Source organism: Doryrhamphus excisus, linkage group LG8 (assembly GCF_037039965.1).
Source record: "Doryrhamphus excisus strain RoL-2023G ecotype Guam linkage group LG8, RoL_Dexc_Guam_v1.1, whole genome shotgun sequence".
Taxonomy (NCBI): Eukaryota; Metazoa; Chordata; class Actinopteri; order Syngnathiformes; family Syngnathidae; genus Doryrhamphus; species Doryrhamphus excisus.
This window is the reverse complement of record NC_136364.1, coordinates 10,648,501-10,674,212: the sequence shown is the minus strand read 5'-3', so window position 1 is coordinate 10,674,212 and position 25,712 is coordinate 10,648,501. Positions and strand designations below refer to the sequence as shown.

General features: G+C 41.3%; 1 protein-coding gene across 4 annotated transcripts; it reads left to right on the top strand.

The window, feature by feature from the left end:
- Positions 1–1,264: 1,264 nt before the first annotated feature.
- rab4b (RAB4B, member RAS oncogene family) lies at positions 1,265–25,563 on the top strand. 4 transcript variants are annotated; one of them, XM_058079689.2, is made up of 8 exons: positions 1,277–1,312; positions 14,082–14,215; positions 20,142–20,222; positions 21,017–21,131; positions 21,216–21,278; positions 22,269–22,423; positions 22,756–22,851; positions 22,934–25,563. In XM_058079689.2, the coding sequence occupies exons 2-8, from the start codon at positions 14,191–14,193 to the stop codon at positions 23,047–23,049; spliced, it is 651 nt and encodes a 216-aa protein (XP_057935672.1). In that variant the 5' UTR covers positions 1,277–1,312; positions 14,082–14,190; the 3' UTR covers positions 23,050–25,563. The 4 variants fall into 4 exon arrangements, with proteins under 4 accessions (XP_078648939.1, XP_057935672.1, XP_078648940.1 ...); XM_078792813.1 differs by lacking the exon at positions 21,216–21,278 and having other exon boundaries at positions 1,265–1,312; XM_058079690.2 differs by lacking the exons at positions 1,277–1,312; positions 14,082–14,215 and adding an exon at positions 15,989–16,166.
- The last annotated feature ends 149 nt before the right edge of the window (positions 25,564–25,712 follow it).

Here is a 25,712-nt window from a genome sequence, read left to right as displayed (position 1 = left end):
CCCGTTTGGGGACGACTTATCACGACTTATCACTTATATAATATATTCATTCATTTTCATTCATTATGTCATGAATTCATTCATTTATTATTGTCCCAGGCCCACGACATACGGGATATTTTGTCACATCTTGCGGGCTCTTATGACATCCCTTTAAATAAGTATTTATTTTATTTTATTTATTAATATACTCAATTTTCCTAAAACCCTGCACACAATTGAAAAATTTATAACGTGGATTCAAATAAAGTAATAGTTGTATGATATTAATGCAGTTAATTAAATAATAAAAAATAAATAGTACATAATAATAAAAATCAGTGAGCTATTATACAGAAAATATGATATGACACAGTATATAGTGTAGATGTAGATACTGTATATTTTTGTTATAATGTAATTCACTGTATCATTTTTATATTATTAAATTTGAAAACCTCTGGGGGGCTGCACGGCGGACGAGTGGTTAGCGCGCAGACCTCACAGCTAGGAGACCTGAGTTCAATCCAACCCTCTCTGTGTGGAGTTAGCATGTTCTGTGGGTTTTCTCCGGGTACTCCGGTTTCCTCCCACATTCCAAAAACATGCTAGGTTAATTGGCCACTCCAAATTGTCCATAGGTATGAATGTGAGTGTGAATGGTTGTTTGTCTATATGTGCCCTGTGATTGGCTGGCCACCACTCCAGGGTGTACCCCGCCTCTTGCCCAAAGACTGCTGGGATAGGCTCCAGCACCCCCGCGACCCTTGTGAGGATAAGCGGTAGAAAATTAATTAATGAATGACCTCTGATTGGCTGGCGTCCAGTCCAGGGTGTACCCCGCCTCTCGCCCGAAGACAGCTGGGATAGGCTCCAGCATGCCCGTGACTGTCGTGGGGATAAGCGGTAGAAAATGACTGACTGACTGACTATTTGATTACATTTTGATGTATTTTGTTGTGTCATATTTATGTCTGAAATCCTTGTCTCGTGTTGATTCCTCCTCTCCTCTTTGTGCTGTGATGTTTGCCTGGAAGCAAGGTGCTATCAATCAGTCCATGTGCACCTTCTAATCAGCAGCCATGAAACGTCTTCATGGCGAATATATAAAGACCAGCTCACTTCCATGACCTTTTCTCTGTTGCTGTGCCAGAACCTGTGTGTAATTGAGTGTAATTAAAGAGCAGGTAGAGAAGCTTTGCGCTACTAAATACTTTTTTTTATTTAACATTTTAGGGTTATCTGAATGCCCCATTGTGGACATGCACACATGCATTCCAGCGCATTTGTGAATGGCCGTCATTGATTCAGCTTTCTTTGAGGCATCGAGCAGGTAAACCAATACACACACACACACACACACACATAAAGCACTTCTATTGTGTTTTGCTTCCCGGGCCCCTTTGCAACACATTCTTGCCCGGCCATGTCCGATAGGCTTTGTATTCATGTTCTTTTGTTACTATTGTCACTCTCTTTGTTGGCTTGTTCCTCTCTCCCGCTCCCTTCCTTCACATGTGTTATCTCTTATGTTCTGCACTCGTCAAACACACACGCAGGACACCAGAACCTTCAAATGAGATGTTACCACCATCGATATCTCAGTCCTTTTTTGTTTTTGTGGGGTTTTTTTCTTTGCAGGTCATATTTTGAGTGTGGTTAAAACCTAAACGCATGTGCTGCTGCTGCTTGCACCCCCCCAACTCCCTCCCCTTTCACATTGTGTGTCTTAATAGGCATACCATATGTTTTGGATGGATTACCAAACTTCATTGGTAGTTCATGGCTACCATTCATACTGCAGGAGGCATGGGAATTAAATATTCGTTGAGTGGTTAGCGTGCAGGCCACACAGGTAGGAGACCCGTGTTCGATTCCCCCCTCCCACATTCCAAAAACATGTTTAATTTTTCTGGGATGCACATTGTATGAGTGGTTAGTGTTCAGGCCACACAGTTAGGAGACCGGAGTTCGGTTCCACCCTCGGCCATCTCAGATGGAGTTAGCATGTTCTCCCCGTGCATGCGTGGGTTTTCTCCAGGTACTCCAGTTTCCTCCCACATTCCAAAAACATGCTAGGTTAATTGGCGACTCCAAATTGTCCATAGGTATGAATGTGAGTGTGAATGGTTGTTTGTCTATATGTGCCCTGTGATTGGCTGGCCACCAGTCCGGGGTGTACCCCGCCTCTCGCCCGAAGACAGCTGGGATAGGCTCCAGCACCGCCCGCGACTCTTGTGAGGATATATGGTAGAAAATGAATTAAATTAATATTTCTTATAGACAGTAGTTATTTAGTGACTCACCATATTATTGTGTGTGTGAGTGACAGGAAGAAAAGGGAAAAGTCCTTGTATAAATCTCTCTTGTATAAATCTTTTTTGAGGGAAAAAAACACCAACATTGTGGTCTTGGAGTATGTTTGGAAAAGATGATCTGAGGATCATTGGTCACTTGCAGGCCATAAAGCCGTTAAAAGCGAATAAATGTTTAGTACCTGTCCAATCCGGGCTAGGGAATGGAGTCTAAAGTAGAGTATAAGTGCAGGAAAATGGAGATGCTCGTTGACACGGCCTACTTGTGCTTTACAGCTTAACAAAAAAAGTGTCAGCACACTCAATTTGAGCTTATGGGCTTCCTGCCTGCCAAATAATGCCCTGAGTCCATCACTTTGGGGGAGGTGGGAGAGATAAAGAGAGATTTGCGACAGTGGGACAGAATCTGTCACTCCATCATTCCTCTTCACTTACGGAGTCATATTATCACTTAAAGCTCCTCGGCCTCAGGAGGGGATGAGAGCGATTTTACTGTAGATGTTGCGTTTTCACTGCCTCACTGCCCAAAATGACCCCAGAGACCCCCCCACCCCACCCTTTTCTTCTGCCAGTCACCAAAATCTTTGATCTTCTTCCCTTAGCTACTTTTTTGCACCACATCCCTCTGCCATCTTATCCTCAAGGGGAGGAGGGGGGGCTTAAGAGCCCAGGCTGGGTGGTCCCCTGCCTTTTCCCCAAATTGCCCTTCCCCCCTCTTCACTGGGGTCAGGAGTCAGAGGTGAACCCCGACAGTGTGTGGGAAAGGTGCCGTGTAGCCAAGGAGGAGGAGGAAGGGGCCGTGCTTGTGCTGCTTCCTCCTTCAGTGCACCATCATGGCTCCTTAATGGGGCGGCAGGGTCAGCAGGACAGAGAAACACAGGCGTGTTGCTGCACGGTGTCGCTTACACTTTTGATTTATTGGCTCAATTTCTTCTGCAAACGTGGCTGTGTTTGGAGCGAGAGGGAGGAACAGCAGACGGACTTAGGGCTGAGGGGATTAACACAGACGCCTTACTGGATGATGCTGTGTTTGTAAACATGTCGCAAGCGGGGTAAGGTCCAACACATGCTGATTTGGTCCCATTTCAAAATGAGTTTCCTGGGACGAAATCATGGATACAGGAATCATTTCTTCCAGGGTTAAAGTGTTTTCAAGCATAACTTTCACTTTGACACAAAACATATAAACAACTTTGCCACAATATAAACAACACAAAAAACTTGTTTTTCAGGAAAATAATTTATTTACAATTATAACACTATAACTGTTTAAAATTCTCACATTTGGAACTGAACTCATTAATGAAGCGAATGCATTAAAATAAACAATGCACAACAATGAGCCAATTCAAGAAACAATACAAGCAGTTGATGTTAAATGATGCTAAATACAAGGATGAAGAGTCTTGAACCATTCATGATGTGCTATATATATCACTATATTGACACTTACTATGGTACCCATTATGTCATTGTATGGTCATATCACCTTGTACTTTGGTAGGTGACTAAAAATCAAAATAAAAATTAAATTTTAAAATAAATAAAAAAAATTAATTATTAGAAAGGCAGGAAGTGAACAAATGTAACAGTTACTGATTGTAAAAGTACCAGATGGAGGGGTAGGATTTAATAAGCTTTGCTTCTTCCTACTCTTTTTACATGTGAAACTGTGAACTGATTATGGGATGCACTCAATTTGTAATCGGATGCATGTTCAAATGAAATAAAACCATTACCGTTAACATTACCATTACCCAAAAAATATGCACTGCATGTATAACTCTTCTAATATAACACGTGTTGCTTTACAAAATATCACAACGACCCTGGCATCCTTTCATTTTTGGGTATGTGGCCTTTGGTGGAAAACGTTTGGGCATCCCTAGGTTAAAGAAACAGCCCCGTTGCTCATAATGGGAGAGGCTGATTGGACAATAAACATCTAACACAAACGCTCTAGAAGCAGTGCAGCCAAGGGACATCATTTTGCCTCAATGACAGTCGCAAAGTAAAAAAGCAAAACAGGGAACAAACTGTCCCGACAGGAAATTAGACCCTTATGCACTTTTGGTTTTGTTTTTTAAACTCAATATTAATTCAATCCGGGACTTAAAGAGATGAGACTTCAGAAAGTGGGAAACTACAAGCAGCTGCTCTGGGTTACGTGGTGTGCTTGTATGCAAACCAGAACACATAAAAGTACGCCGTAAGATGAAACAAGCCCTCATTCACAATGGCGCCGAAGTGCTGACAGATTTACGTGTCACCTCATGTGGTCTCGCCTCCACCGCCAGCGCACATACTGGATGTAACATGGCGTTATCAAGGCTGTACTGTGCTGTCATGTTACATGTCAAAATAGCCCCATCATTTCTGTTCCAAACGTGAAATTATCTCGTTTTTTTTTTTCATTGGGAGCCAAAGGCAGCGGCGAAGTAGTAAAAGGAAACAGCTGTCAAATAAATCCACGGAGTAGAACACAATGACATTGATAGCAGTTTCATTGTGTGACTATAAAATTCTACCCCATTAAAAAAAATCTCTTGTCTTTCCGTTCTAACGTCAAAATGTTCAGCTCATTTTATCAAAAAATTCCAGCATTTACTCGAATTTTGTATTATCTGATATAGACTGGAGTCTTTTGAGGCATTTTTAGTGTTTAATAATGCTTTAATTATTGCTTTCTTTGTTTTTTGTGCCATACCGACCCCTTAAGCAAGTGTTCAGTTACGGATGTTCATCTTGTTATGATTGTAGCTTCCCGCCTGATCCATTGTTTACACTCCGGAGCAGCTGTTAGCTTTGAGCACCCTTTTGCTACGCTGAGCGATAGGAGATACCCACGGAAATACTGCGGAGAAGAGGCTGCATAGCGGGAGTGAACAATGAAAAAGACGGTATAAAGGTTGCTGGATACAAACAGTATCAACCGTGTTTACCATCTGTCATCATGGGGAACGTGAGATGGAAGCGCTAACAGCGCTAACCTGGCTGCAGAGCGACTATTTTTCTATAATATTGTTTACATTTTAATAAAACTTTGTACGCATATTTGACGTTGACTTTTGTCTAAAATCGGTTTGTGGAAAAAATATCGGGATATATATTGTATGTTAATATTCATCGTAAATATATTGGGATATGAAATGAAGGCATTTTGAAGTGAGCCCTAAAAGAAAGTTTTTTCTATCACCGGCTCACTGTGACATCACAGTATGGTTCCTTGTATGGGCATGCCTGAGTACAAACTGAGTAGGACCAATCACAGTGGAGTCGGGCCGTAGATAGAACAAATTAAAACAGACTGTGAAATCCAAGGAAATACAGCTAGAATAGGTGCAGATTCTGAAAGACCTAGAAAGCTTTCTGTGCTGGTTATCATGTGTAGCTGCTCTATAGGAGCACAACTCAATACAAAGCAGCGAAAATGAGCATAATAGGTCCCCTTTAAAAACAGTGCAGTAAGATGTGACACACACACACACACACAGACACGTGAACGCACACGCAATTCTGCCTCTTATATCATCATGATTAGCTTTAAAACCTGGTCACGCTTTGTCAGTACACTTCAGAGAACAGAAGTGACATCATGGAAAGATATTTTGGAGCAAACAAAACACCAAAACTTGCGGCAGCCCCCAGGTGGTGTCTATGATTAAAAGATTATTAGCAGGGAAATGAAAGAGCTTCACACTAAGCCCATTGTGTGTCTTTATGTGTGTTAGTGTGTGTGTGTGTGTGTGTGTAAGAAGGTAAGGTAAAGTTCAGGTCATCATGGTTGTCTGTCCTAACTTAAAAGTGCGACCCTATATGACAGAAGACACAATTCTCTTTACAAATGTGATAATAAAATATCATCAGAGATGGAGTGATGGAGTCATGATGGAGTCCCAACGATGATGACTTTGGCTTTGATTTTAGATCACAGATGTCTACAAACCTTCTTCAGCAGGACCCCCATCCTGAAAAATGAGAGGATGTAAAGGCCACTTTGATATTTTGTAAGAAGCTTCAGTCTTTGCTCTTTTTCCATTTTTGCTGTTGTTTTATATTGTAATTTTTCAGCTTTTTTCTGATTCCCCTAATATATTGACTTTGTTCCAATAATATTTTTCCCCAGTACCCTAAAAATTACATCTTTGTTTTGTTTGTTTTGTTTGACTCAAAAATATTGTTTTCTTTAATATTTCAACTCTAGGATACTAAAATTGCATTATTTTCATCACAATATTACAACCTTATTCTCATGTAATTGCAACGTTTTTTCCTTGATAATTCTACTTCATTGTCGTAAAATTACAGTTTTTCATTTCTGCAGTTTTTCTCTTTTCCAAAAATGTATATATTTTCATTCATTTTCTACCGCTTATCCTCACAAGGGTCTTCTAGCTGTGTACTTATATTTTTAAATAAATACAAAATTTAATATAAATAAATAAATATTTTACAAAATTAATTAATAATAAATAAAGACATTTTTTACTTAATTCTTGCAACATTATAACTTTTTCCACAACAATTTTGCAATGTGCTGCACAGCAGCCGAGTAGTCAGCAGTGCAGGCCTCACAGCTAGGAGACCCGAGTTCAATCCCACCCTCGGCCATCTCTGTGTGGAGTTAGCATGTTGTCCCCATGCATGCGTGGCTTTTCTCCAGGTACTCCGGTTTCCTCCCACATTCCAAAAACATGCTAGGTTAATTGGCGACTCCAAATTGTCTATAGGTATGAATGTGAGTGTGAATGGTTGTTTGTCTATATGTGCCCTGTGATTGGCTGGCCACCAGTCCAGGGTGTACCCTGCCTCTCGCCCGAAGACAGCTGGGATAGGCTCCAGCATGCCTGCGACCCTCGTGAGGATAATCGTAGGCAGGACCCTGAAGTGTGATAGTACTCTAAAATAATAATAATCAAGATAGTAGTGATCCAAATATGATTTCTTTCATGATGATGACTGTTTGTGATAATAATGGAGTAAATATCAAAATTGCAGATATTTGACTGGTAATTATGAAATGACTAAATACGGAATAAAGGTAATGTCTGTGTCGTCATATATGTACTGTATGTTTGGAAGCGTAAAACCTCGTGTGTCCCGTCTATCTCCTATAGAATCTGTAGGTGTGTTTATGTCGAATGTACCGACTGACAGGCACTAGAACTAGTATCTGGGAGTATGTGCTTTTACCAGTACAGTGGAAAAAGGGGTTATATCGGCTTTATTACTTTTGATGGAAATGAGAAAATGCATGTGGATCAGAGCTTTAAAGCATCCCATCAAGTCGGTACTGTATTTACACAACAAAGCCAGGGGGCCTCACGTTAATAACTTGGGAGGTACAGCGCCACATGTTGTCCATATGCCCTGGCAGTTACAGTGTTTACACGCCGAACAGATGCACCAAAAGGCTCTCCTCCACACCTGCCTTCAGTTGCTCGGACGCGGGAATGTAACCAGCAGCCCCGCGCCTCCCGCTGAGCGCCAGGGGAGACTGTTTCCGCCCGGAGGGGGCACCGGCGAGAGGCGGGTGCGTGTTGTGAGGGGCTGGGGGTCCCCGTGGAGAAGCTGTCATAGCCCGGAGGTCCGCTTTTGTCACAGTAATGAGCAGCCTAATAAGAAGTCGAGCACGTGAAAGCGGGTAAATTAATTACAGCGGGATGAAAGCGGCGGATTAGAACGTGTTTAGACTTGTTTGTGTCCGGACAAAAGGGGCAACATTGTTGCCATGGTAACAAAAGAAAGGCTCCGCCAAACTGCCACTTTCCCAGGTAAGCCCCCCTCCCCGAAAAGGCCTCCTGACCTCCTCAGAACTTGTCACTTCCCACAAAGGCTAATCCATCCTCTCCATTGTGTCCTGTGCACTCAGCATTCAGGCCCCTGCAGGCGAGACGCTGGGCTAATGTAAAGACCTACTGTTGAGCCCGGCCTTTAACTTTATTAACCAGGTCTCCTTTGAGGTGAACAAGTCAGCCTTGACTCTTTACAAGTGGAACCGGTCGTTATGAAATCATCTTAGGTGAAGTTTTTTTTTTCCTCCCCAAAGTCTGCTCTCTGTGTGCACAGGCGATGCTGAGGCATGATGAAAGGATGTTGATGGGTGCAGGGTCAGCAAACACAAGGGAGGCACGCTCCTGCTGCAAATGAGAGGCACTTTTGTTTGCACTGACGCTCTCATTTGAAGACGACGTCAAGATGAGATTTACCACTTATTGGAAAGTACATCCATGCTTGTGGATGGTTTAGTCGATGAAAACCTAAACCCAAAGATTCCTTATTTATAATTGACTATTTTACTTATATACGACATATTACTTATAATAATCATACTTATTTACTTATAAGCCTTCTTAATGTATATTTGAATATGGGTGATAATAACTTAGTACATATGTTATATATTATTGTTATTACATTAGATAATATAGTATTGCTTATATATATATATAATATTGATAAATATAATTTAAGTTTTCTTCTATTTCCATGTTTTTTTATGTACTACATTAACTTATTATACGAGTATTAGTATTTAATTTATAATTAATTTAGTTTAAGTGTAATTTCAAATGTCACCTTTTTTCCTTATGAAAAAATATGATCTATATATTTGTTAAAATTAAGTATCTTTTAAAAAAAACATTTTTTTTTCAAATTTTCTTCACTGGTTTGAGTCAGTGATCTGAATCTTAATAGTTGATCTAAATTTTAAAAGTTACAGTTTTATATTACAGCATTTTATTTAGACATTTCATACAATTTTAGTCTTAATGTTTTTTTTTTACATTTATTAGAATAAATTATTAAATTTATCATCCATTTATTGTAATGAAGGAATTAATGATTTACAATTGAATTTGGAGTGTCACCATTTTTTGGCTTGTAATTTTCTTTTTCTAAGTGTTTGTTATAATTAAACATTGTTTTATAGACATATAATAAATATTAGATAAATAATAGATAATAAATATTTAGTATTCTTACCGACAGAATGAATACACATGTCCATGGACTCCCAATTGCGATGATGTCATTCCACTGGAAGAGGATAATAAGTCTTTTGGGAAGGCTTTTTGAGGGGATGACAGCCCAATTAGAGGAACTTAAAGGAGGGCGGGGGCCGGAGGGGGCAAAGACAGTGAGTCACACTCACCTGCATGAGATTGAAGCTGACCTGAGCACAGGTGTTGTACACCTGGGCCTTTGGTTCTCACCTTTTAACCTCACCTGACTGGGGGTCAGTGACTCTCTTTTCTCATAGTGAGGCATTGTAAAGGTGGACTTAGGACATGTTAGAAGGCCATGATAGGTAGATACATAGGTATTGTTGGTAGGTAGGCAGACCTGCAGTGCAATGATTGTAATTGCATGAGACAGGAGGGATGTGATGCCTGATTTGTGTGCATCTGGTGTGGAGGTCACTGATGTAATTCATCATGGCCCGTGACATCATCCTCAAGGGTGGACTGTCTTCTCTCACTGACACATTGATGCACGGCCGGCTGAGAGCAGGACGCGACTTGCAGAGTACACTTGAAGGGAGGGTCATGTTTGGATTTTATTACATCTGAGTTCCACTGACCTATATAACACGTGTACATGTGGGACGCATTATGTTGGACATGAAGGTTTTCCATATTTTGTATTAGATCGTATTAAACCATTACATAAGTCATGATGTAATCATCTTTCATTGTCTTCTTATGCTTAGAAGTACAGTGCAAGCTGGTTGACCTCCTCTTATATCATGTACATTGAAACTTTATGATGTACAGTAATAACAGAACGTGTGCAAAATCCTCAATATGATAGGGGCACTGTGCTGTTTTCGGAACCAGCTGGTTAAAGATCCATACGACAGGAACACGAGCCAAAGAGCTTCTATACAAGAAGAGCACTCTGCTGTTTTTGGGGTGATTATGTCAGTCAGCATCATGCATTATGTTTCCGAACGTCAGAAGTGTAAATGGAAGTTATATTTTGTTCATAAAACTAACTTCAAATAAAACATTGATGACATGATAAAGTCAGATTTCATTTGTTTTTGTCATGTTCTTCACTGTCATACAAGTGTAAAAAAAAGTTAACCTCTGTACCTTTGTCCTTGTGCTACACAGGTTCCTGCTGGAAAAAAAATGCTAGTCAAAGATCCTCTATGTGACAGGAGCGCTCTGCTGTTTTTAGACACCTATTGTAGAAATATTGGCAAAGAACCATCATGTGACAGGGGTGCTCTGCTTTTTTAGACACCTATTGTAGAAACATTGTCAAAGATCTTCTATGTGACAGGAGCGCTCTGCTGTGTTTAGAGACCTACTGTAGAAACGTTGTCAAAGATCCCCTATGTGACAGGAGCGCTCTGCTGTATTTAGAGACCTACGGTAGAAACGTTGTCAAAGATCTTCTATTTGACAGGAGCGCTTTCTGTGTTTAGAGACCTACTGTAGAAACGTTGTCAAAGATCCTCTATGTGACAGGAGCGCTCTGCTGTGTTTAGACACCTATTGTAGAAACATTGTCAAAGATCCTCTATGTGACAGGAGCACTCTGCTGTTTTTAGAGACCTATTGTAGAAACACTGTCAAAGATCCTCTATGTGACAGGAGCGTTCTGCTGCTTTTAGGGACCAGCTGTACTCCCAAAACACTCATCAAAGATCTTCTGTGTGACAGGAGCACTTTGCTGATTTTAGGGACCGAAGGGACCTACTGTAGCCAAAGATCCTTTAACTGACAACATCTGAACTGTTTTAGGTGGTGTGGGTGTGGGGGGGGCTGTTCCTTCGATGCCATAATGACTGTAAATGTATATAATCATAAATCGCTGTAGTAGCTCTTTATCCAGATCCTCCCCAACATGAAACAGTCATATGTCACCATAAAAACGGTCTCTGTAGTTTTAGTGTGCTCCCAATCCTAGCTAATTGCTAATTGATGTCGTACATGCTACGTCCACAGGGGCATCGACTGTGGACGTTTTCCTTCCATAGAAAGTTGAGATGATGACATGTTCCTGTGCAGAGGATCAATCACGAGGGCCTGCGACAGGTGTGAGAGGAAATGAATAGAGAGCTTTTGGGGAATGCGTTTGGCGTTTGTGCCTGCAGGGAAGCTACGCTAGAGACTGTGAGACATAAACCTTAGATAGATAGACGGGCGTGTCCTGGAAACCTGGAAAAGGCTAATTAGAAGTGTGCTGTTTGTGTGTGATTCAATCGTCGTTAAAATGTGATGTTGTGTCTTTGTGTATGTCCACTCGTGCACGTTCCTCCTCAGCTCACCTCCTTGATGTTCTTTCCTTCTTGTTCTTGTCACATGGACTGAGGATTGATCCGAGTCTGTCTTATTTGCCCGTCCTGGGTGGAAAAAAAAAAAAGATGTGATGTGGCGCCTCTTTCCCCTGGAGACCTGCAATGTGATCTTCCCACAGGATGAATTCCTCTCATTGTGAGTGACATCATGCAGAGATTCCTCGACAAGTTCCATCCAGCAGCCAGGGAGCGCAGAAGACCTTCCATGTGTCAATATGTGTCTTAACATGAGATGCAAATGTGATTGATTATTTCACCTGAGTAGCAATGAGGCAGGAACGCATCAAGGCATGTTTGCAAAGTCGTTATAGTGTTTGGTCGACATGAACTTTATGGAACTTATGTCACTTCCCAATGGGTAATCCCTCGTCAATGTCAATACACATTGGGTTAAAAAAAATTGGCAGGGGGGCTAGGCAGTCCACCTGGAATTATTTGGCTTATTTGAGCTGGAAAAGTGTCCTATGTGCTTGGCTCCGTTTTTTCACACACAAAAAAAATCAACCAAAAATGACAAACAACAAAGCAAAACTCAAAAACAAATATAAACACAGAACTTCTCTGTCCCGCTCCTTCACACGGGCTCCAGGTGCCCCCGCCCATTCTGCCTTGTATTACAGCCTCGTCTTCCTGGAGCTACTGTGATGTAGTCCCTAGGATTACCATAGTAACCTGTACTATAGAGATAATAGTTAGTTTATGACACAGTATTAAAATAATCGGATATTTTGAGACTAAAGATGTAAATGTTCGAGAAAGGGCTGTACGGCGATCGAGTGGTTAGCGCGCAGACCTCACAGCTAGGAGACCAGGGTTCAATTCCACCCTCGGCCATCTCTGTGTGGAGTTTGCATGTTCTCCCCGTGCATGCGTGGGTTTCCTCCCACATTCCAAAAACATGCTAGGTTAATTGGCGACTCCAAATTGTCCATAGGTATGAATGTGAGTGTGAATGGTTGTTTGTCTATATGTGCCCTGTGATTGGCTGGCCACCAGTCCAGGGTGTACCCCGCCTCTCGCCCAAAGACAGCTGGGATAGGCTCCAGCACCCCCGCGACCCTTGTGAGGATAAGCGTTAGAAAATGAATGAATGTTTGAGAAAAACATAATTTTACAAGAATAAAGGCCTACATTTAAATGAAAAAACTGTATGTTACAGGCATTGTGTGAGACAGCTATGACAAGGGGGAACATACACTAACGCTCAAAAATTTTCATTTGGTCGTCAAAGATTCTCTATGTGATAGCATTTTTGTGTTTTGATGGAACAACTGCAGCAACAGTAGCCAAACTTCCCAATATGACATGAGAAGGAACATTTGAAAGAACTTCTGCAAAAACTCAAGATCCAAAGATTTTGTATATGACAGGAATCAAAGGTCTTCTGTATAATGAACTATTACAAAAAAAATGCTTGTCAAAGATCTTTGATACATGGACTGGAATGTGTTGGGTTTTTAAGAATGTACTCCACAAAGTGCTCATCAAAGATCACAAGAATGCAATGCCGCAAAACAAATCAAAGGCCCTCTATATCATCAACTATCATAAAAAAAATGCTTGTCAAAGATCTTTGATACATGACTGGAATGTGTTGGCTTTTTTATGAAAGTACTACAAAAAGCACTAATCAAAGATCTCCTATATGACAAGAATGCTCTGCTTTTTGAAAGGAACTTGTCAAAGGTCCACCATATTAGAGGACTGATCTGCTTTTTTGAAGGAACTATTACAAAAGAAAATCCTAGTCAAAGATCTTCCATACAGGGCAGTAAAGCTCTGCAGTTTTAAAGGATCTACTGCAAAAACAGCCCCTTGAACTCACTGACATCCCTGGACTCATTTGGAGTTTGATGTCATCTCTCGACTTATCAGTGCTTCCTTGTGACCGCCACAAAAAAAAAAAAAAACACCTCAGTGTGCAATGGGAGCAAAGGTTGTAGGTCAGTGTGTAGTTGAAATATCGACTGTTGACACCTGTGTTGCAGAGTATAGCGCGGGTATGTATCTAGGTGACCTCAAATATATGATTTATTGTGTGTGATGGGGCTACAGAAAGCAACACTAGCAAGTACACACTAGCTGTTTGCTGGGAGCCACATGCCTCCGCATGGTGTTGTGGGTTCGGTTTGCACGACTCACCGCAAACGCCTGCTTGAGTCAGAGACACAGCACCTTGCGTGTTAATTACCCCGGCTACACTCGTTGCCTTTGTTCCTCGATATAAAACAGCAGGTCGTCAATTTCCCCGTTGCACTCTTGTAGGCAATGCGCCATCTTTAATATCAACAGTGACGCCAGGTAACCACTATTTTCCACGAGACGTGATTCATTCCACTGACTCATTGTTTGTAGTAAACACTGTTAACGCCCCTCCCATTTATGATCACTGTAAACATGCTTGATCCCCCCCCCCCCCCCATGGTGTGTAATTTCCCCTCCACGTGAGTCCCATCTAACGTGTTTCTTTACAGATAGTCCGAGGTCTACACAGAAGCTCCTTGTTTGGCCTGCAGCTCCCACATCTGTCATGATGACGAAACCTGCATAGGCCAAGAGGACAAGAAAGACACAAGGCAGACAATGAGTGATGAAACCGCCACTAAAGGTAAGCAAAGTGACTAACAGAAGTCTTTTTTTTCCGGGCCAGCTGCACACCTTTGAGGCCTCCCTTTCTTCTATATAACCCTCCTTAGGAAAACATCCTTTTGCCCCCACACGACGCTGAGCCTTGTGTTCCCTCGCTTCTGTCTTTAATCTCAGTGAAAAGTGCTTTTAACAGTGAGGGGACCTGCCAAAGTAGAACAAAAGCAGGGAGGAACTGGTACTGATATTAGCAAGAGTGGAAGGACTCTGTAATTTATCACCTGTTACCCTTGGGCGGCCTTTACTTACCTACACCTCACGCCCTGAGCTTTGTGTCAATGTGGCTTACTAGCGTATGAGCACAAAGGAAGGGAAAGGTCATGAAGGAAGCAGCCAAGACCACTGATTCGTGTGCTCAAACACAATAGTACTAGCAGTATGAATGAACGTTTTTAAGGTGGGACTTTGTGGATGGAAGTTTGAGAACCGTTGGTCAAATGTTCTTCTTATGATTTCATTTTCACTTGTGTTCATTCATTCATTCATTTTCTATTATCCTCACGATGGTCGTGGGGGGTGCTGGAGCCAATCCCAGCTGTCTTCGGACGAGAGGTGGACTAGACAGGTTGCCAGCCAATCATAGGGCACATATAGACAAACAACCATTCACACTCACATTCATGCCGTGCAGCACTTTCTACCGCTTATCCTCATGAGGGTCGCTGGGAGTGCCGGAGCCTATCCCAGCTGTCTTCGGGCGAGATACCCTGAGGTACACCCTGGACTGGTCGCCAGCCAATCACAGGGCACATATAGACAAACAACCATTCACACTCACATTCATACCTATGGACAATTTGGAGTCGCCAATTAACCTAGCATGTTTTTTGGGGAGAACATGCAAACTCCACACAGTGATGGCCGAGGTGGGATTGAACTCAGGTCTCCTAGCTGTGAGGCCGGCGTGCTAACCACACGGTTGCCGTGTAGCACTTGTGTTCATAGCTATGAAATATTAGCTTACTTTACATATGTAACAGAACATTTATTATATGATGTCGGGCTGCACGGCAGTTGAGTTGTTAACGCACAGGACACACAGCTTGGAGACCTGAGTTGAATTCCACCCTCAGCCATCTCTGTGTGAGGGGTTTTTTCCAGGTACTCTGGTTTCCTCCCACATTCCAAAAAAGTTCTAGGTTAATTGGTTACTCCAATTAGTTATGAGTGTGAATGGTTGTTTGTCTATATGTGCCCTGTGGCTGGCTGGCAACCAGTTCAGGGTATACCACACCTCTCGCTCGAAGACAGTTATTCTCAACCATCATTTCATCACCTTGTATTTGGATGCCACCTTGTGGCTATTTGGTGCACATACAAGATCCAGCTATAATACTTTTACGGTTTTGTTTTGTTTTTTTTTATTTAAAACCGCCATATTGGTCATTAAGTTTAATATTTTTTTTCGTTGGTTAATTCATATTTCTTGCCAGTACGTTAATTATATTACTTCACTGTAAATCTCATTGGAATGTTCTTTCCAAATGGTGCTTTCGGTGACTGCTAAGTAATTACCCAGTCTCAGTCATACACTTTCTGGGCCCTTCGGTTAAATTCCTTATAAAACCTTGATGTAACTACAAAAGTGTGTGCCAAATATTTGAATTTATTTTTGAAATATCCAGAATTCAAGTCGGAACTCACGTGCAATTTGTATCGATTACTTTCAACGAGCTATCCGTGGACGTACTGTTATTTCCGACAGCACGTAAAATAATCATTGAGCGACGTATGACGTAAACACGCAGCCGGGGCGTCTGGCTGTGGACGAAGCGAAAGACGCTTCGGAGTGTTTTCTAGCATCATACATAAACATTGTTCCCAAACCACCGTTTGATTTCCCAGTCTGCCGTGAAAACAGTGCTGTCATTGAGTCCTTAAAACGGCGAAGGCCAACATGTCAGAGACATACGGTATGTTTGTTTTACTGAGGCTTCAATTTCGTACCTGTGAATGTTAGTTACGCACTGACTGTACAGCTCTGGCTTAGTAGCTAACATGCTAACTAATTGGCTAGCATAGCAGCTGGTTAGCCCATCGCTTTTTTCCCGTGGAGATAACTATATAACTAAGAATGCATATGGAGGTACATTTTTAAGACGCTCCTTGGCGAGTTTTAGGGATATACTGTAACCTTCTGACGAGGACGTATATCCGCTTCCGTAGCACTGGCAAACAGATGAGGCTATATTTTGCAGGTGAAAGTTGGCCGTGGAAAGTTGACGTGGGTAGGCGTGAATGATTACAGCAAGGACACTGTCGCAACCTGAGATCACTGACACCAAAATTGAGTATGACCTTGAAAATTGCTGTGATCTTGTTTATTTACCCTACAGAGGAAGCTCACGTTAGTGGCCTTCATAATGATAAGGACGTTGGAGAGTTGTGTTTTTTTAACCTGCAGAGCAATACCTGATATATATTGTATGACAAGATGTCTTCATCTGTGAACACAAGGTACACATTTGAATAATACTTAATAAGATATTGAGATTTAATCGAATGGAATTGAGTGCTGATGGTTGGTATTTGAAGTAATTAATGAAATTGTAGTGGACTTCTTGGCTGCGTCCAGAAGAGGCGCTGTTGAGTCACTCATCCCGTTTGTGGGTTGAAGAACAAAAATACATATACTAAATAACTGCACAAATAATTTATAAATGTAGACCTCTAATAATCATGAATGTCTCCAATGACTCGGTCAAGGAATCATAGTCACATTGGCTCCATCTGTTCTAAGTTTCATTCATCTCTTGTATGAAAGTCTATCCGGGTGTGCAGTATTTATTATGTTAAAGTGCCGGTGCTAATGGTTACTCTAATAGCCATCTATTGATTTCTGACTCTCTTTTACCATGTCTTTGCAGCAGAGGAGCAGCAGTGGATCCTGCTGGAAGAATAAATATTTTTGTATTTAGCTAGAATTTGCAATCAAAATGTATTACGTCACTAAATATTTAGTACAGTGTACGTCGCTTCTCACCTGAAGTCAGCTGGGACAGGCTCCAGAATACCCCCCTGCGACCTGTGCAGACTTTCATAGAACTAATTTTGTTGATTGCTTTGTTCCACCCTCTGCCATCTCTGTGTGGAGTTTGCATGTTCCCACATTCCAAAAACATATTAGGTTAATTTGCGACTCCAAATTGTCCATAGGTATGAATGTGAGTGTGGTGTGGGTATACAGGTGTAATAGTTAAATTTTATTTGAACATGCATCAGGTTACAATAGAATGCATCACATGAATCAATTCACAGTTCCACGTGTCCAAAAGGAGAAGGAAGAAGCAAAGCTCATTAAGTCCTCCCCCACTCCCCCATCTGTTACTTCTTGTTACCTTTCCAATAATACTGTTTAAAATGCCCCAGGTTGCTCTAATATTGTTTTTATACTTGTCTAATAGTTGACTATAATATTCCTTCTTACACACTCTTAAGATTGTGGTCAACTTATTGTTATAAGTCTTATGTATATGTTCTTTCTGCTTCTTTAGTCTGTTGAATGATGAATTTCGCTTATAGTGTGATCCATGGCTGATTGTTTTGCTTTTGCTTCTCGGACATTACTCTTCCAGGACAGTTGTCATCATACAGTTCCATATAAGTATGTATAAGTGTCCATATGCTTCATTCACATCCATAAGAGTAAATTGGTGTGTAACATTCATATACTCAGTTGATACTCAGTGATTTCACCCCCATCAGGCCATTTCTTTCTTATTTTCCGCAGAGCTGCAATGGCAGGATACAAAGCCCACACCACTTCCTGATTCGGTGTGGTGCTGTCAACATATTGACAGCCTGATTGCTGTCTAAGGGAATATGGGATGTCTGGGAAGATGCTGAAGCCAGCTTTTAGAAACAGAGCTGTTAGTTTTGATTCTGTCAGCCGCGTTGCCATGACGGTTGACGACGTGGGGTGTGAATGATGTGTTGGTGCCTGCAGAATTTTATACCGTATGCATCCATAGTCTTTGCATGTTGACATTTGTGTCGAAGTTGACATTGTATGCTCTTATAGGCTCTCTTGGATCACCCACTGTTGACTTTGTGCACAGTTACATTTTCACGTTATGCTACTGCTACTGTCGCATTCCAGCTGAAGCTGGTTCTTCTAAGAGGAAGGTTTAAACATCAGTGTTTCTTGTTCCAACCCTCTTATGGTAAACGGTGTGGTAGCTCTACTTCTTGACACACCTCATACGCACCTGGTTGGCTAAAGAGTATTGTAAATATTGCTGAGGGAGGGATCAGTGTTACTAATTTAACGGCCACTTCTAGTGAGAGTTTACAAAATACAACCACTTTTCCTTGTCTTATTGGACACTTTTGGAGTGCTGGTGCTGTTCTTAACATTCCTGACAGTCATACAAGTGTAAAAATAAGTGAACCACTATATGATGAAACCAAATGCGCCAAGGGAAATTACTACTTATGCCAGGGAGGAGAGTTTCTTCACACTTAAACACAGCTGAATTTGCAGCAATTTATTATTGTTAACTTATTTTATCAAATTTGTTGGTATCCAAGAAGCATATTCTTTTTCAAAATGTCAGTTTTCCCATTTTTACATATAAGGTAGGGATGTGTGATATATGTACACTGCCACTCAAAAGTTTGGGATCACTTGGAAATTTCTTTGTTTTCCAAAGAAAAAGACATTTTCATGCATTTCACAAACATTTTTTTCCATTTCACAAACATTTTTATCCATTTCACAACCAATGAAAATGAATCAGATGATTTTCAAAGAAGGATGTACATTTTTGCATAGAGGCCTACTATCAACAACTGTCAGTCCTCTGCATCAATCTCCTGGTATGGCTGCTAATCCAAGTTCATCCTTTTATAAGGCTAATAGATGATTAGAAAAGCCATCTAAAAATCTAAACTAAGACTAAAATCTCTTACCATGCTGTTAACTACTCCTTTCAGAGAGCAGCACAAACTGGGTCCAACAAGGACAGAAAAACGTTGCACAACTGTGCAAGAGAGTGTGTAGTTTAAGACAAAGATGCCTCACAGCTGCACTAAATAGTAGCCATCAAACACCAGTGTCAGTATCAACAGTGAAGCGGCGACTTCAGCATGCTGGACTTCATAGCAGGACTGCCAAGAAAAAGCCATATCTCAGACTGGACAAAAACATTTCCAAGTCATCCCAAACTTTGGAGCGTAGTGTATACCGACAACTTTCTGCAGACAGATGCCGATGCTGATTTTAATTTTAATTGGTGATCACTTGGAAATAAAGTGAAATAAAGCGCCCCCATAAAATGCAAATTGCACCAGAAATATGTTCCTACAAAACAGTAGAGAAGTCCACACAATTGTGATTGTTAACTTGAATGCTCAGGTTTGGAGGGGAAGTGACAAAGGTCGTTGGCATCTGCAGCACATCACAGAAAAGGAGGGCTTGATTTGCTCACCTTATCAGTATGATGTCATAAGTCCTCATATTGGTCTGATAATTGTCCTGCACGCCCAATATAATGTAATCATATTTTGCGGTTCAAATTGACTTATTTACCGTGAGAGCACACAAAGGGGCTCGCTGTCATCAGAGCGGTGTGTGTGTGTTCTTAACAATAACAACATCTGTACAAACAGCTGCTCATAGCTGTGTCGCATTCACCCTAAGCCATGTTTAATAGCACTGATGGCTTTGACACGTTAATTGCTGCTGCTTCCCTTGCAGTGCACATCAAATCAGAAAAGGCCTGAGTGATTAGCGGGTTAATTTGGGGCTCACCGGGAACGGGGAAAGTAGTAGCTCAAACAAGATTAAAAGGATTCTCTTAGTCTCAGGTCAGAAGCGCCAAGTGCAGCAGGTTCAGGTTTTCCCTCGACATTACCTTAGCATTGATCTCTCCCTGCTTTGCTTTCAGACTTCCTCTTTAAGTTCTTGGTGATCGGCAGCGCCGGGACGGGGAAATCCTGCCTCCTCCATCAGTTCATTGAGAACAAATGTGAGTTTTTGGTGCATATTGTGCCGTCAAAGCTGAGCTCCGTTTTCCCTGGTGCCGAGGCCTGTCACACTAGCCATGTTTACATGAGGAGTTTTTTCTCTTTCCGATTGACCTTTGCGAAAACAATGGTATATATGGAAAGGAATATTCCAATCTCTTGTCTACATGCGCCGCTATAATCAAACAGAACAGTCAATGAGGCATGCGCAGTAAAACGTAAACCTCAACATCACGTGATACCGACTTCCCCGAGTTTTTCTTTCACTCTGTATTGCCAGTTTTTCATTCGTCCAGTCTTGCAATTTAGTTTAGAAAAACAAACTTTCCGCAGCAGTCCAGTGCCCATTGCTCGCCTCTATTTTTAAAACTGAAGAATGTCTCGAGCTGCGTGTTACGTCATATCTGAGCATGCGCTGAAAGAACGCACCCGGAATAAATTTAAAGAGGAAAAGATCAAATTCAATCTTGATAATATTGTATCATTAAACTCTGGACATGTTTTATATAGATGTATATATATTTTTTTAATAAAACTGGACTTGTGAATAAAGTATAGAAGTGTTTAGATTCTGTTTCACAGGTGGCGGTAATGCACACGAAAGCTGCTTGCCAACCGCCAATAAACAACATATACCCAAGATACCTCAATCGGATTGGGGAAAGGAATATTCCACCCCTGTGAATCTGATTATATATTCATTCGGATTGGCACTATTCTTTTGGAATGAGGTGTATACAAGTTGCACACACTGTGATGGACCGCAATAATAACTTCATTCCATTTCTGTCTGTAGTCAAACAGGACTCCAACCACACCATCGGAGTAGAGTTTGGTTCCAGAGTGGTCAATGTCGCCGGGAAGACGGTCAAACTGCAAATCTGGGACACCGCCGGGCAGGAGCGGTTCCGGTAAATGCCCACATTTTCAAGTTTTGGCGGTCGAGATTCAATAAAATGCATGACAACATATTGTAAAATGTTTTGCATTCCCAGTTCTGTGACACGCAGCTACTACCGCGGAGCAGCTGGAGCACTTTTGGTCTATGATATTACCAGGTAAAATCCATTTTGGCATGCAGCAGTGGTGTCCAAGCAGAAATGTAACAACGATGTATTGCGAGATAACGAGTGTTTGGTGCTTTAATGATGCAGTCATCCCTCATTCAATATGATCTCAGGGAAGAACTAAATTTGAAACACTTATATGCTAGGACTACGTTAAAAAGCCATAGCGTTTCAGGATGTGGAATCAAACTATGGAATGGATTGAGTAAGGAACTCAAACAATGCACAACGATGAGCCAATTCAAGAAACAATACAAGCAGTTGATGTTTGCTAAATACAAGGATGAAGAGTCTTGAACCAGTCATGGTGTGCTATATATATCACTATATTGACACTTACTATGGTACCCTTTATGTCATTGTATGGTCATATCACCTCGTACTGCGGTACGTGACAAAAAATAAAAAATAATTAAAATTAATGTAAAAATTATAAAATAAAGTAAAAAAAAAAACTTAAATTATATCAGGAAAGCAGGAAGTGAACAAATGTAATAGTTACTGATTGTAAAAGTACCAGATGGAGGGGTAGGATTTAATAAGCTTTGCTTCTTCCTACTCCTTTTGGACATGTGGAACTGTGAACTGATTATGGGATGCACTCAATTGTAATCTGATGCATGTTCAAATGAAATAAAACCATTACCATTCATCACATTGAATTGGTTCCAGACCTGACCACAATATGTGAATTTCTATATTAATACATGGAATATATTTGTAGTTATGGCATATAAAACCTGTTTGAAATAGTCTAAATATGAGTTTTAACATTATTCCAGCCCTGTAGACATGAACTAAGATCCTTGTAGTTACCCAATCTAGTAGATAGAATTAGAGAAAATAAGACATAATAAATGAGATAACATTGATTCCTGCGGTGTACTTCCTGCGGTTTTCATCAGTGTATTGTAATGGCAGCTTTAAATGGCTTTGGACTGGCGTTACCTAATCACTCCTTCATCTATGGTGTCTTTACAGCCGAGAGACGTATAACGCCCTGACCAACTGGCTGACAGACGCGCGCACGCTAGCGAGCCCCAACATTGTCATCATCCTGTGCGGCAACAAGAAGGACCTGGAGGCAGAACGCGAGGTCACCTTCCTGGAGGCCTCACGCTTTGCTCAAGAGAACGGTAGCACCGCTCTCGTCCTTCTAGAACAGGGGTGGGCAAACTACGGCCTGGGGGCCACATCCGGCCTGCTAAGTGTTGAATACGGCCCGCCCGTTCTTTCCATTTCATTGAAACTTAACATACAACCTGGCATCATGGCTTGAGCCAACCAAGTAGCTTTTTTATCAATTTGGTTATTTAATGTGGTCTGCTGTTGACAAAGTGCTCCTGAAAAAAGGGCCCCCCTCAATTTTGTTAAATCAATGCGGCCCGCGAGTCAAAAAGTTTGCCCACCCCTGTTCTAGAACATTTTCCCCGCTTTCTCACGATTTCACTAACTTCCTCCCGCACAGAGCTGATGTTCCTGGAGACCAGCGCTCTGACGGGAGAGAACGTGGAGGAGGGTTTCCTCAAGTGCGCTCGCACCATTCTCAACAAGATCGATTCAGGTACGCACACCTGTTGGTTAGATAGCCGATCTGCTTGAACACACAATGTCCATAAATGCTGTTATCCTTATCCCCCCCGAAGGCGAGCTGGATCCGGAGAGGATGGGCTCAGGCATCCAGTACGGGGATGCTTCACTGAGGCAGCTGCGACAGCCCAGAGGCAGCATCGCACAGAACAAGCAGCACTGTGGTTGCTAGTTGTGGACACCTTCAACCCCCCCGCCCCTTCCCAACACTCTTACTGTCCATAAACCCACACCGACAAGACAGTACAGGTCAGTGGCCGCAATATCAGCCCAGCCCAGTTGTTTTGGGGTGTCCTCTGAGACACCTCACAGCACCTGGATGAGTGGAGATCACCGCAACCCCTTTGACGCTCTGGTAAGACTTACTGTGGGATTGGGTCTTCAGTGTTTCCCAGCTAGTAATGGACCAGTGTTGGTCCATTAGATGGATGGATGAATGGGATATGCAGTATATTCATGTTTTTTATTTAATACATGTGCTTCTCATTCCCGGTTTTAGTAACAACCGCAGCTCTAAAATTTGCACAGCTATTTTTTCAACATTATTATTATTGCTTTTTTCTGCTTCTTTTCAGTGTAAATGTCAAAATTAACACAGCAAAAGTTTGGAGGAGGTTTAGGAAGGTGTCCGGAAGCTAATCCCCGCCTAAGATCGGTTTCTTACCACGAAAAATGCACTTTTGCGGGGGTTCCGACCTTACTGAAATGCACATTGTAGTGGATTTGCGTCCTTTCCGGTCCCATTGGCTGCAGCGGCAGCAACTCCATTTCACTGTACATATGCCAAAGTATCACGTTGGGCTCATTTTGTGTTCAAAGAGGGAGTCATCCAGTCGTGCTGTTACACAAGTGTGGTTGCCAGTTAGAAAAAAAGCACAAAAACGTTTTATCTCACTAAAATGTCACCGCTCATGCACTCAAGACTATATTGAAAAAAGTATTAGGACATGGCCTCATTGCTGAAGAAGGGTCTTTAGTTGGTGCATTAAGGCATGCCTTGGCAGCAATGATCGAGTGCCAACACTCCAGAACCTCGTAGAAAAATGCTATGCTTTGCCGCCAATATGCTGACATTATTACAAATTATTTTGCCTGTAAAATTGTAGTTTCACATGGAAATGCTATGTTTTGTTTTGTTTTTTTTACCATTAACATATTATATTTGTGGTCACAAAAGGCTACTTTGGGCTATGGAAATGTGATGTCACGTTAAGACATTCTAAAAGCCATGTTGGACACACTCCAATGTGGAAGCTACGATAGCTGCAAAGTCGGGACAAACTCCTTCACTTCTCACCCCTGCAGTTGTCCCAATACTTGCGCCCGTATAGGTGCCGTCTTGAGGCAGGCCACATTTGGTGTCATTTTGGTGAGCCTCAATTAGAAAGAAAAATGTCTTCTCACTGGTTTAGCACAGAAGCAGATTGAGTCTGACCTATGAGTTTTTTTCATCTCAGTGAGGCGACGGGAATTTCCACTGGAGCTTTTGATGTGACGCAATGACTGGGCACACAAAAACAAATAGTCTCAGATGATGAGTCAGACACACACACAAACACACACACACGTTACATATATATATATATATCTACACGACAGCAAGCTGTTTTCATTGTGTTATTGTTTATCTCTTCCTGTACAAAGACGTACGAGGGCCACACTGAGATAAGATCATCATTTCAAAAAGTAGTTTAGGAATTTTAACGGTCATGTTGTGTATAAACAATACGTTTAACATTACAACATGGTTCTCATTTAACTAATTTCTTCCTTTTATAACTTCTCATAAAGTTAATACTTTTTGCTTATATTCACAGTTTATCCCACGTTTTTGGAAGAAAAAAAAACACAGTTCAACATTATTTCCATAACATTTCCAAATTTTGTGCAATTTCATTGTTTCAAAATATAATTATTTTTAAGTTATGGTTTCTTGGGGAAAATACTTAATTTATACCCTTTTTCTCATTTTACTATATTGTTAAAATTAATTTCTTGTAATCGGTACCATAAGTACAACTAATGTCGTATTCAGACGTTTGTCTCCAAATTACTTTTTATTCTCCTAACATTCCAAAGTGTTTATCATATGATGACACTTTTTCCTCTAATTCCACTTTAGTCATTTGTATCTTTCCGTAACATTATTCTCCCGTACTATTGCAACTTTTATTATTTGTAAAATGACAGCTTTATTCTGGTAACATTATTGGTGTATATTCTTCTCGGTGTGGCCCTAGTACTCCTTTGCACCTTCTGCAAGTGCACTTTTACTTTGAAGAGGTTTTGTTTATACTGTAACTATATAGGACTGTACATTTGATTTGACTTGAACTGTAATAAAAGATTTTAATTGTCATCATTTCTTACTAAAGAACAACTGAGTGCTCTTGCTGCCCATGTGTGGCAGTAGTAGGAATAACTCATCCAAAGCGATTCTGTTGTGTGTGTATTTAACCAGCAGCTCATAATGAACCAGCCATTGTTTTCCGATGCCATCATACTGTACCAACAACTCAGTTGTTGCTTAGTAAGGAATGCCATATCATCTGAAATGAATGTACATCCGGTTTAGTGTGTGTTGTAAATAAGAGTTGTCTTTAGAGTGACTGCTGTTCATTGATTGTAACAATTATGCAACCTGTTGTAAAATCTGCTTTTTTGCCAGTGAAAATCCAGCATGATATCACTGAAGTCTCTGACCTGTTAACTGGCATCCTGCGTAAAAAACACACACTGTTGCCGATATCCATAATCCTCATTTATAAGACACCGGTGTGTCTTACAACAGTCCCGCCCCGGTGGATGCCCTCTGGCTCCAGTTTGTCTTTAGGA

Coding starts and splice junctions, on each gene's coding strand:
- rab4b (XM_058079689.2), top strand. CDS start 14,191: ATGAGTGATGAAACCGCCACTAAAG. Junction 14,216..20,141: donor TGATGAAACCGCCACTAAAG/GTAAGCAAAGTG, acceptor CTTTGCTTTCAG/ACTTCCTCTTTAAGTTCTTG. Junction 21,132..21,215: donor GCCGGGCAGGAGCGGTTCCG/GTAAATGCCCAC, acceptor TTGCATTCCCAG/TTCTGTGACACGCAGCTACT.